Here is a 13667-nt window from a genome sequence, read left to right as displayed (position 1 = left end):
AAATGTAGAAAATAATAATGTAGTTCTCATAATTCAAGTCAATACAGCATCTATTTATTGAGCTCCTGCTTTGTTTGGGCCTTAGCTGGGTCTAGAAACAGTACGTTAAACAATTCTGCCTTGGGGGCACTGGGGTGGCTCCATTGTGTAAGTATCCAACTCTTGATTTCAGCTCAGGTCTTGATCTCACAGTTTGTGGGTTCCAGCCCCACATTGTGGCATGGAACCTGCTTGGAATTCTCTCTCTCCCTCTCTCTCTGCCTCTCCCCTACTCTCTCTCTCAAAATAAAGAAATACTCATTAAAAACATTAAAAACAAAACCAAAACTATTCTGTCTTGTATTTAGAACCTAGAGATGTGCTAGGGCTCTGATAGGGGTAATTCAGAGACAGAGGGTGAGGGATCAGGAACCTTCTGATAAGTGGTGTGTGGAGTGAGCCCTCTCTCCATTTCACCCTGGGGACAGGAAGAGCCTTTCTGAGGCTTTAATGTGGAAAAGATGCCAAGTGCTGCCACAGTGCAGTGAGATGAGGATGGAGAGATATTTATGCTATGGGAGTGGCCGCTGTTTAGGTTCATGGGAAGAGCAAAGGCCCTGGGGCCAAACTCAGGTACCCACTTCAATGCACTGGCATTAGGGAGAGGCTGAGGAGCCAGCAAAGAACACAGTGGGGAAGAGGAGGACAAGCCCTTGCCACAAACTAGCTCTGTGACCTACTGCACGTCATTTATCCTTGCTGGGGCTCAGTTTGCCAGTCTTTATGAGGGAGTTGGAGTGGACAATTCCTCAAGCCTTTCCACTGTGGAAACTGGTTCTATCTGTGATTATATGAATAGCATGTAATTGTAACAGTTTGTGTAGTCTAGTTTATATTTTCAGCTTCCTCTTGAGTATGTTTATTTGCTCTTTCCAAAAACTATGTAAGGAACAAGGAGGAGTGGTTATTATACTCACAGATTCAGGGACTTTAAGTGATTTCAAGAGGCCTTAGTATAATCTGGCAGGAGGCAGTAAAATAAATGTATTTTTATATTATTCCTAAGTGTGTATATGTGTGTGTCACTACATTTAGGAAGATGCATATTTTAAACTTAACGTGTTGAAGACTAGACCTAAGCATTTTAGGAGGTTATCTATATTTATTTATTGTAAATAAACAAGACTAAGACTGCATTATAGGCCATCAACATTGCTGTATTCAAATTCAGAATTAATGAGTGTTTGTGGTTAGGGTGCATAGCCCAGTATTAAGCATAATGTTCATAGAGTAATGGGAGAGGTGAGGACTAAGAATTCAAAGAGTTAGAGTGATGTGTGCATGTGCCTTTTATTTAATTTCAAGAATAGCACCATTTTCTTTTTTTTAAATTGAACTATAATTAACATTAGTTTTAGGTGTACAACATAATGATTTGTTATTTGTATGCGCTGAAACAATCACCACAATAAGTCTCATTTCACCATTACCATATAAAATTACATAATATGCAATAGGGTAATTATTGACTATAGTCATCATGCTCTATGTTACTCCCATGACTTATTTATTTTCTGACTGGAGATTTGTATTTCCTGACCCCCTGTTCCCATTTCTCCCACTCCCATCCCTGTCCCCTCTAATAACACCAATCTGTTTTCTCCATCTATGAATTTTGTTTTGTTTTGTTTGTTTTGTGTTTTTGATTCCACATATAAGTGAAATCACAAAGCATTTGTCTTTCTCTGTGACTTAGTTCACTTATGGTAATACTCTCAAGGTCTATCTGTGTTGTGACAAATGGCAAGATTTCATTCTTTTTTATAACTGATTAGTATTCCATTGTATGTATATACCTCATCATCTTTATCCTTTCATCCATTTTTTAAAGTTTTTATGTACTTATTTTTGTGAGAGAGGGAGAAACAGAGAGCGAGAGAGAACAGGGAAGGGGTAGAGAGAGAGAGGGAGAGAGAGAATCTCAAGCAGGCTCCATGTTGTCAGCGCAGATCCCACAAACTGTGAGATCATCACTTGAGCCAAGATCAAGAGTCAGATGCTTAACCAGCTGAGCACCCAGGTGTTGCTATCCTTTCATCCATTGATGGACACTCTATGTCTTTTGATTGGAGAATTTAGTCCACTTATATTTAAACTAGTTATAGTTAGGTATGTACTTTTGTCATTTAGTTCATTGTTTTCTGGCTTTTTCTAGTTCCTCTTTGTTTCTTCTTTTGTACTCTCCCCCATATGGTTTGATACCTTTCTTCAGTGTTATGTTCCAATTCCATTCTTATTATCTTTTGTATATCTACTGTAAGTTTTTGCTTTGTGGCTACCATGAGGCTTACATACTTCAGCCTATATATTCAGACTAGTCTATTTTAAGTTGATAGCAAGTTAAGTTTGAATACATACTAAAGCCATACATTTTTAGTCCTCTGTCTGTGTTTTGTTTTTGATGTCATGTTTTACATCCTTTTATTTTGTGTATCCTTTAACTAATTATTGTAATTATAATTATTTTTACTCGTTTTATATTTTAACCTTCATGGTAACTTTGTAAATGACTAGTCCATTACCTTTATTATATATTTGCCTTTACCAATGAAAATTTCACTTTCATATGTTTTCTTGTTATTAATAAGTGCCCTTTCTCTTCAGTTTAAAGAAGTTCCTTGAATTTTTTTTAATGTTTATTCATTTTTGAGAGACACAGAGATACAGGGCATGAGCAGGGGAGGAGCAGAGAGAGAGGGAGACACAGAATCTGAAGCAGGCTCCAGGCTCTGAGCTGTCAGCACAGAGCCTGAGGTGGGGATTGAACCCATGAACCATGAGATCATGACCTGAGCCAACGTCAGACACTTAACTGAGCCATACAGGTGCCCTAAAGAACTTCCTTTAATGTTTCTTGTAAGGCCAGTTTGGTGGTGTTCCTTTAGTTTTTGCTTGTCTGGAAAGCCCTCTATCTCTCCTTCAATTGAATGATAACCTTGCCAGGTACAGTCTTCTTGATTGGCAGTTTTTTGCTTTCCATAACTAGAATATATCATGCCATTTCCTTCTGATCTGCAAGGTTTCTGCTGAAAGTCTGAATATAGTCTTAAGAGGGTTTCCTTATATATATTAAGTTGTTTTTCTCTTGCTGGTTTAAGATTCTATCTCTAACTTTGATATTTTTTAAAAGTTTATTTATTTATTTTGAGAGAGAGAGAGAGAGAGAGAGAGAGAGAGAGAGAGAGAGAGACCAGGGAAAGGACACAGGAAGAGAGAGAGAGGGAATCCCAAGCAGGCTCTGCTCTGTTAGCATAGAGCCCAACACAAGGCTCGATCCCACAAACATGAGATCATGACCTGAGCCAAAATCAAGAGTTGGGTGCTTAACTGACTGAGCCACCCAGCACTCCTAACTTTTGACATTTTAACTATAATGTGTCCTCGTGTGGGTCTCTAGATGTATCTTTTTTTTTTTTTAACTCTCTGGACTTTCTAAATCTGAATGTCTATTTCATTCCCCAGGTTAGGGAAGTTTTCAGTAATCATTTCTCCAAGTAAATTTTCTGTCCCTTTCTTTTCCCCTCCTGGTATCCCCCATATTATGCAAATATTGATCTACTTGATGTTGTCACAGAGGTTCTTAAACTATCTTCACTTCAAAGTGCTTTTTTTCTTTTTTTCTTTTTGCTGCATTGTTTGGGTGAGTTCCAATGTCCTGCCTTCCTGATGACTGATACTTTCTTCTATTTCATCTACTCTGTTGTTGAAACCCTCTAGTGTATTTTTCAGTTCAGTTATTGTATTTTTCTACTCTATGACTTCTGTTTGGTATTTTCTTTTTTAAAAATTTTTAAATGTTATTTATTTTGTGAGAGAGAGAGAGAGAGCAAGTGGGGCAGGGGCAGAGAGAGAGGGAGAGAGTGAATCCCAAGCAGGTTCCATGCTGCCAGCGCAGAGCCCGGACATGGGGCTCTGTCCAACAGATGGTGAGATCATGACCTGAGCCAATATCAAGAGTCAGATGCTTAACTGACTGAGCCACCCAGGTGCCCCTGTTTGGTACTTTCTTATATTTTATATCTGTTTGTTGAAATTCTTTCTGTGTTCATCCACTCTCCTGAGATTGGTGAGCATCTTTGTGATCATTACTTTGAACTCTATCAGGTAAATTACTTATCTCCATTTCATTAAGATTTTGTTCTGGGGTTTTATCTTGTTCTTTCAACTGAAGAATATACCTCTTTTCCTCATTTTGCTTGACACTCTGTGTTTGTGTCTATGTATTATGTCAAACAGTTATGTGTCCCGGTCTTCAAAGAATAGTTACAGGAAGATGGGGATCTGTTTTAGTTTGCTGTCTGTTCAGTGACCTGGGGTTGGTTGCCTGCCAGGAACTGTTTCTCTAATTGTTTAAGACCTGTGGGGCCCAGATACACAAGTTCCCCTTGGCCCAGAGCCAGGTGTTTGAGGGGCATCCTTTGTGTGTCCTGCATGCAGCTGCTGACTTTGGAGACACGGGTCTACAAGACAGCGCCAGACTGGAGCATGTCCTTCCACAGGCTTTGGCAGGGCAGAGGAACAATAGGATTCATGCCTGCTAAGTTTGGAATTTTATATCAAAGGAGGGAATTGGAGCACCAGTTCAGGGAAAGTGGTGCCGGCAAGGTAGGAGAGTGCAAAAATAACCCGTGGAATCACCTCCATTCCTGGAGAGAGTTCCAACAGACCCTTGCCCTTCTGGCAGATGCTTTAAGATTAGCCCATGCATTTCATTCACTTATGGTCAAGGTGCTTTTCAACTTGCCATTTTCGTGCTGATTCCCAGGGTAAATGAGTCTGTGCACGAGCCCTTTTAAGATGGGAGTCTTAGTTTCCTATAGTCCTTTGGGTCTTCTGGGTATAAGCCATGCTGGTTTTCAAAGCCAGACATTTTGGGGCCTCGTCTCTCTGATGCAGGTCCCAGGGGTTGGGGTGCATGATCTGGGGCTCAAGTACTTTTCTCCTTAGGGATATGCTCTATAATTGCTATAATGCTATAGCAATTGGTGTGCCCAGGGGAGGAGATGAGTATGGGGTCTTCCTATGCCACCGTCTTGAACACCTGCAAAGAATAGGGCCATTTTCATAATGCACTTAAATTCTTTAAAAGCCTCATTTAGGGGCGCCTGGGTGGCGCAGTCGGTTGAGCGTCCGACTTCAGCCAGGTCACGATCTCGTGGTCCGTGAGTTCGAGCCCCGCGTCGGGCTCTGGGCTGATGGCTCGGAGCCTGGAGCCTGTTTCCGATTCTGTGTCTCCCTCTCTCTCTGCCCCTCCCCCGTTCATGCTCTGTCTCTCTCTGTCCCAAAAATAAAAAAAAAAAAAAAAATTAAAAAAAAAAAGCCTCATTTATGGTTTATAATATGAGAGTAATTAAAGGTTGACAATCTGTTTATAAATTATTCTTATTTAACCATTTATGAATCTACTTAGAAATGGTTGCTTCATGCACAATTTTTGGGCACCCTGAGAAAATTGAGGTAGTATCATACATTCAAAATTAAATATTTAATGAGTAGATATGATTAGAAAGCATGTAGTATGTCTGGTATTAGACTATAGGGTGCAGGGACAGTTACAGTGAGAGAACAGATCCAAAAACAGCCTTACCTGCACACAGGGATATACCACATTACTTCAAAGTGTTTTTTCAGTATTAGGATATAACAATATCACACTTTTCTTCGCTTAGGTATTTTCAAGTGCATTTTTAAAATTTTACTCTATTTGTTACTTTTTAACATTTGAATTTAAATTCTGGTTAGTTAGCATATAGTGTAATATTGGATTCAGGAGTAGAATTTAGTTATTCATTACTTATATGTATCACCCAGTGCTTATCACAAGTGCCCTCTTCAAGTACATTTTCTAATGCTAAAAATTTATTTCTTGTTTTTCTTGTTTTTAATTTTTTTAAACGTTTATTTATTTTTGAGACAGAGAGAGACAGAGCATGAGCAGGGGAGGGGCAGAGAGAGAGGGAGACACAGAATCTGAAACAGGCTCCAGGCTCTGAGCAGTCAGCACAGAGCCCGACGCGGGGATCGAACTCATGGACCACGAGATCATGACCTGAGCCCAAGTTGGACGCTTAACCGACTGAGCCACCCAGGCGCCCCTATTTCTTGTTTTTCAAAGTAAATGTTTGCTCTATAACCCAATACAACACTTAAAAAATAATATTGTTGAATAAAATTTATCTGGAAGGTCTGGAAGCCAGAGGTAATGGTAATTGCATCTTGGAGATGATTTGGGTGGCTCAGAGATACAAGTGAGGGTAACATAGTTTTGGTACCTTGGAATTAGGCTCAAATGTGTATTTTGCATACTTAATTATGTATAACATTTTTTAAAGTTTTTATTTAAACTCCAGTTAGTTAACATACATTATAATACTAGTTTCAGGTGTACAATATAGTGATTCAATACTTCCTCACAATACCTGCTGCTCATCACAACAAGTGCCTTCCTTAATCCCCATGGCCTATTCAGCCCATTCCCACACACACTTCTCTAGTAACCATCAGTTTGTTCGATGTAGTTAAGAGTCTGTTTCCTGGTTTGCGTCTCTCTCTTTTCCCCCTATGCTCGATTGTTTTGTTTCCTAAATTCCACATATGAGTGAAATCATATGGTATTTCTCTTTATTTGACTGACTTATTTCATCAGCACAATACTCTTTAGCTCCATCCTCATCACTGCAAATGGCAAGACTTCATTCTTTTTTATGGCTGAGTAATATTCCATTATGTATATGATTACCACTTCTTTATCTGATCATCAGTTGATAGACACTTGGGTTGTTTTCATAGTTTGGCTATCGTTGTAGATAATGCATAACAAACATCAGGGTGTATCCGTTTGAATTGGTGTGTTTGTATTCTTTGAGTAAGTACCTTGCAGTTCAATTGCTGGATGATAGGGTAGTTCAATTTTTAACTTTTTAAGGTAACTCCATATTGTTTTCCATAGTGACTGTACCAGTTTGCATTCCTACAAACAGTGCAAGAGGGTTCCCCTTTTTCCTCATCCTCGCCAACACCTGTTATTTCTTGTATTGTTGATTTTAGCCATTCTCACAGGTGTCAGGTGATATCTCATTGTAGTTTTGATTTGTATTTCCCTGATGATGAATGATATGTATGACATTTTAAAAGTACTTTTATGATTTTTTTCTGTTTAAAGATTCCTCTTCACCAAACCCAACCACTTTACTCCCCAATTCAAAGAATATTCATTTCTCATCAATTCTGTGATCAATCTTTCAGGATCATGAGCACGGTTACCAAGACACATAAGCCATTAATATCTGTTAATTGTGCCAATAAACAATAATACAAATTTTGAAACACTTTTACACAATTAAGCCTTATTAGAAACAATTTGTATTAAATATGCCTTCTTTGTAAATCTATGTAATTATCAGTTTAGGAATTGAGGAGCTAAAGTTACAGTGTGCTTTTTCTAAGAAAAGAGCTATAAGGAAGTGCCACAGACATTTGCACTTGAAGAGAAAGTTTACCCAGAAGAACTTAAGGCAGATACTTACACCAAAATACAGTGTCATTATTTTCCAGAAATGCATGTTAAAAGGTTATCTTAATTGTTTTAAGCATTTCCCTGTGTTGTAGGATTTGACAATCAGTATCCGGGAGTTTTTCTTGAGCTTTTACTATGTGACAGAAGGTATAAAGGAACCCAGACATAGGAGCTATGGGTCAACCTACGGGAATTAAATACTGCTATGTGTCATTAATAATGTCAAAACAAGTTGGCTGAACTCCCCAGCGGTATTCAGAGGTTACAGTTTTTCTGTAACATGTTTGATTCTAAAATGTTATCAAGATCAAATCTTCCTTACGAGATAAATGCCCAAATTTTACCTTATGTTTTATCCTTGAAATCACCTTCATCTTTGCAAAGGTCAGTTAAATCTCAAGATCATAGCACCATTGCCGGATGAGCCTGGTTGGTAATGCTCAAGCTCATTCCCCCACAAGGGTTCTCAGAAACCACACGAGATATGGTGTGACCACTAGGCTCTAGACATCTCAAGAGGAGGCCCTGTGACTTGGCTTCCCCTTCACCTGCTTACAGTGACCATTGTGTTTGTTCTCAGTGGGCACTCAGCAAAAGTCACCAACTGCCTGACCAATTAATCTGTGGGTAGCTGCCTGAAAACCCAATATCTCATTACTGCAGAGCAGATGAAAGGAACATTCCAAATCAACTGAGACAAGTTCCACCCAGGATGCCCTGATGTGGTAGGAGTCACAGAGCAAATACAAGATAACATCAAGGAACTTGAGCTGATCAGCTGAGTGGGTGCATGGACAATTCCATGCCCTGGGGAAATTTGTAGGGCAAATTTAGTAGTTGGGGGAATGGCAGAGCTCTTGTTCACTACAAACACATGAAGTTTTAGTTTGTTGAAATAGTGACAAGTTAGACATGCCCTGATGTGGTAGGAGTCAAGTTAGAGCTATGGGTGGAGAGGAGAAAGTAGGACAGAGTAATAAAAGAAAACCTAATGTAAAGTACAGATTCATTTAGGGTCTTCATAAATAATATGTATATATTTAGTTATATGTATATATACTTCTGATACATGATATTTTTTAGTTTTTACTATGTGTGAGGTATCAAGCTAGGGACTTCTTACACATTTTTTACTGTAATCCTTAGAACAGCCTCATTAGAAAGGAAAAGCCATTATCCTCATTTTGTGTAATGGGGAAACTGAGGCCAGGCAGATGAATTAACTTGCCTAATGTTCCCCTGGTAGAAAGCCATGGAATTTGGATATGCAGTTGCCATATTTTCCATTGTAAACATTCATAAGACATTGTGGCCAAGGAAAGCAGCCGGCACTGCTGGGGTGGTGTGTGTGTGTGTGTGTGTGTGTGTGTGTGTGTGTATGTGTGTGTGTGTGGTGAGGGAGGGGAGTTATTTTTGTCACCAGGAAACCATCACCTGTACTCTTTCCCTTGGCTGAACTGGGACAGTGGAGAATCAGTGCATTTCTTTAGATAACAAATCACTATGTGTTCACCAGTAGTCAACACATGCATTGGGCATATATTGATTTAGATGGCAGAGTTTGCTCTGAATGTACATTGTAAAATTTAGAATTTGGGAAAAGAAAGAAAAACCATAAGCAAATACAATTCTTACCTGTGTCTTGAGGTTTTGGGGTATACAGAGAACACTGTAGTCCTGTGTCCTTAATGTACCACACCCTCTTGAGTTCCAGTTTCAAGCCTAATACTTCCTGTCCTACTGCCTCAAAAATATTTTGAATGGAATAGTTAATGTCTCTTTTTTAATAGATCACTTAACTCTCTAGCTGACATTTTCTTTCTTCTAAACAGGACTAGTTTTTATGACTGTACTTTGAAGATGGTTATAGTTAGTCATCTAATGACTATTAAAAGGGAGAGGTGATAAAAATGATTATTTTTGAACTGAGCTAGACCTAGTAAAATTCCCATTTGTCATGAAAACAGACTTGATTTAAAAGTTTGTAAATCATTCTAAAATGTTTTTGTTTCTCCAGATGCAACCTTCCTCCTTTGTCAAGTGAATACACTAAAGATGTTGGATCCAAAAGTCATTTAGTGACAGCTAACCCCAGCATAATTCGGCAAAGGTAAGAGTTTATGACTTTTGTTTGTGAGGAACTAAAGAGGAAGGCCTTTGAAGTATTTAACATCTTAAAGACAGTGAACATAATTCAGTTTGAGAAATAAAGAAGAAACCCATCTGGACAGGAAAGAAAAATGAAGGAGAGAATTGTAAATAAACTAAGCAGGATTATGGGAATCTAAACACTATTTTATGCTTCTTCTGGGACTCCGTTTCTTTCCTTTAGAGGTGGTAGAAATAACATGAAAATTCATTGTTTTGCTCAAAAGAAGCAGTAGCCTGCTTACTCATTCCTACTACTCTCCAACTTCTTGGCTTTTGTCCCAACTCGTTGATTGGCATTGATTGGTGAACTGAGTTAATATTGGTTTTGTTAAAGAATAAAAACAAAAAATGACCAACCTACTGTACATGTATGCATGAACATAATAATATTGTTAGAATGCACAGGAATTTTTAATCATGGGATGATCTTATACTATGTTACAATCAATCAGATTTAGGAACTCAGATGGAAAATTCTTGCTCCCAAATCAATTCTAGAGATCTTGACAGCTGCTGTGGAAGCTTCGGTGGGTTGGTCTCTAGTTGATGAAGCTGGTCAGTACACTATGGGCTGTTTCTCCAAGGATTATTCATTATAGAGAATGACTCAATCCCTGTGAAAAGAGGAATCCAACATTGCCTCATATTCTCCCATACAGAAAACTAGCAATTAGGACTGAAATACCCAGATGTTGTGGGCTCAGCCAGTTGTAATCTAAAGGAGTCCTATCCAAGTGACTAGCACCTGTGTGTCACTTTATAAGTAATGCTGCACCTGCTTGTTTGGGTTTAACAGTAAGCATTCTCACACAATAGATCTTTAGAAATACAACCCAACAATTTTTAATTTTGACAGATACTGGGAAATCACCCTTCTAAAATGTACCATTTACTTTCTCTTTTGTAAACGATAAGACTACCTGTTTCCCAATACTAAAAACGACATTATGTACTATTCATCTTTTAAGTTTTTGGCAGTTTGTTAGGTGGGATATGATATATTACTTTTTACTTAATATGCATTTTTCTGAATACAGCAAAGGCTGAGTGGGTATTGATTATTAGTATTTCCTCTGTGAATTGCCTGCTTGTATTTTTTGCTCGTTTTGTGTGATTTTTCTTTTAAAAAATATTTTCCTGTTGATTTATAGGAATGGTTTGTATGATAGATATTAACTATTTATATTATAGATATGTTTGCCGTATATGTAGCAAATAGTTCCTTCTAGCATATCATAGATCTTTTAACTTATGTCCTTTCAAAATTTACCACGTTTTATGCAATGAAATTTCCTTTTCCTTTATGGCTTTATTTTTAAATCTTTCTTTGGATGATTCTCCTTATCCACATCCCCTCCATAAAAAAATATTATCTTGTATTTTTCTGGTGCATTTATAGTTTAATTTTTCATATTTAAGAAATTCAATCCATGTGAATATTTATTTTTATAACAATACTTTTATTGTCTTTCAATAAAATAAATATATGTATAGGAGGACACATAATTATGGTAGCAAAAATAAGGTTAGAGAAGATAGCATTATTGATTTCTTTAAAAGAAAGTCTCAGCAAGGAACTCTGCTATAGCCTTTGTTAGGATATATTGTTTAGAGTGCATTCTTATCTTTTAAAAAACAGTTTTATTGAGGTATAATTGCAGGTATAACTCATGGTTAATGTATATAATTTGATGATTTTGGGCATATGCATACACTAATGATACTTAGTACCACACTCAAGGTACTAAACATATCTATCACCTCCAAAAGTTTCCTTGGGCTTCTGTTTTGTGTGTGTGTGTGTGTGTGTGTGTGTGTGTGTGTGGTAAGAATGCATAACATGAGATCTGACTTCTTCACAAATTGTTGTTCAGTGGATATAAAGTGCATTCTTCTTGACTGCACCCAGAACAAAGAGATTAGTTAGGACAGTTGAGACGCGTGGTTAGAAAGGGCTTTGCAGGAATTCATGCTTACCTTCTGAGTGCTTTGTTATGGGCTCAGAGAAGAGAGGTTGTTCTAATATGGCAGCAGAGTGTACTGGATGTTGAAATTCACTGCTATTGTTCGCTTCCTTTCTTTGCTGAGTTTTGTAGGTAGATGACAGCAAGGATCTGTTCATGGGGTTACCCCTTCATCAACATACTGCTTCTAATTCCTTGGGCCTCAAATAGTTTTGTTTAAATATCCTTTAAAAGTATTTTAAAAATCCATCATTGTTTCCTTGATCATTTTTAAGTTATCTAATTGTTTGGCATAAGGTTATATTTCACCAAGTATGTACTTTCAGTGTATTCTATATTGTGCATATGCTTTAAATATATATTGCCAAAGTCTCAGAAATGCAGATACAGCTCTTTGGATGTTACCTGCCCTTCTAACAAAGTCAGTGTTCTTTGTTGAAGTAATTCAGAAGTCAAATTGTCTTTCTGTAAGAAAAAGGCTGACCACCTTTTAATTCAAGTAGGTGTTAAAATGTAACCCATATAATCATCTTACTTCTGAATTCTAATTACTCAACATAGAAGTAAGGTATGGGGATTGCCAGTAGTTTATCCTCTGGATAAGATGAAGTTTAGCTTCTTTGTATTTCTTATAAGGATCTTTTTGTTCTTTCTCAAGGGACACTCCCTCAGAAACTGTATCTTGGAAATGTTTCTTTGTTTGCCTGCCTGAGTGGTTTTTACCCTCTGAGACAATGCATCATTGTAATATTTGGGTGATAGGAGGTGTGCCTTTTGTGAAGTGGAGAAGGGAGAATTATGAAAGTAGAGCCTGGAAAAAAGATTGTTGCCCAGGCTGTCGGATTTGTCTCGAGCAAATAAGTTTTAGGAAAGGATATATGTGGAAGTGGAACTTGGAAATTCACAGGGGAAGAGGAGATAAAAATGCAAGCTTCACAAGAACAATGCTGCCAGGGTGTTCACTCAACAAATACTATCTAACTTGAATGACACATGGCTGAAGTTCCCACCCTGGAGTTGCTGACAGTCAGCAGATATTCCCATGATCCTATTGAATGGTCTGTTGAAGAGTTTTAGGGGTTCCCTGAATCCCTTCTGAAATTTATACAAAACTTTCATGTATGTGCACATATTTTTTTTACCAGATTTTCCATAGTTTCCATTACTCACAAATATTTAAAATTTACTTGGCCTAGCCTGAGTCATTCTACAGTAACATGATGTAAAAATAGAGATGAGACTTCTCAAAGCTTGTTTCAATACAATTTTTTCAGTAGAGTTGAAAACTCAATTAGCCATTTACCTGCAACAGGAGTTCAGTATGTATTTGGGAAAATGATTATTTTACATAAAAACTGGAACTTAATTGATTGTCCTATTATGACATTAAGAATTCATTTGTAAACTTTGAAGCTCTAACTTGGGAAATGATTATTTGCAGCCACTAACAAAGAGCATCAGGATCCTGAGTGTGTGTGTGTTTCCAGGTAGGCATATGAGAGGCAGTAGTACAGGTGTGAGCAGCTTGGAGTCAAGAATCTTTCACCTTGCTCTTTAGACCCTCGCAGGTTGTTTAGCATTCAAGACATGCAGAGTAAATGTTTGTGGAGTGAATGAATAAGTGAATATATTTTAAAAATCTCGTGAAACCAAATTTTACAAATCAAATTTGAATGTGGTTTGATTTATCTTATAAAAAGAGATTTTGGGGGGGCACCTGGGTGGCTCAGTTGGTTAAGTGTCTGACTCTAGATTTCCATGGAGGTCATGATTTCATGGTTGGTGAGATTGAGCCGCACATTGGGCTCTGTACTAACAACAGGCTAAAGGAGCCTGCTTGGGATTCTCTCCCTCCCTCTCTCTCTCTCCTCCTCCCTGGCTCTCTCTCTCTTTTTCTCTCTCTCAAAATAAATAAGCTTTTTTTAAAGAAAATATTTTGTTTTGGTGTCGGTTAAAATATTTATGATCTTAGGATGAGGAGATGAATTTTTTAGTAA

The 13667-nt window shown here is 37.8% G+C and overlaps 1 protein-coding gene across 2 annotated transcripts in view; it reads left to right on the top strand.

The window, feature by feature from the left end:
• The window catches only part of ST8SIA1 (ST8 alpha-N-acetyl-neuraminide alpha-2,8-sialyltransferase 1), a 151194-nt gene that overhangs the window by 87630 nt on the left and 49897 nt on the right, over positions 1–13667 (top strand). For both annotated transcript variants that reach the window (XM_003988490.6, XM_019834673.3), the window contains one exon: positions 9573–9665. In XM_003988490.6, coding sequence (XP_003988539.1) covers positions 9573–9665 — 93 coding nt within the window. The remainder of the gene's footprint in view (positions 1–9572; positions 9666–13667) is intronic.

Source organism: Felis catus, chromosome B4 (assembly GCF_018350175.1).
Source record: "Felis catus isolate Fca126 chromosome B4, F.catus_Fca126_mat1.0, whole genome shotgun sequence".
NCBI lineage: Eukaryota > Metazoa > Chordata > Mammalia > Carnivora > Felidae > Felis > Felis catus.
The sequence above is the reverse complement of the archived record's forward strand: the minus strand, read 5'-3'. Positions and strand labels throughout refer to the sequence as shown.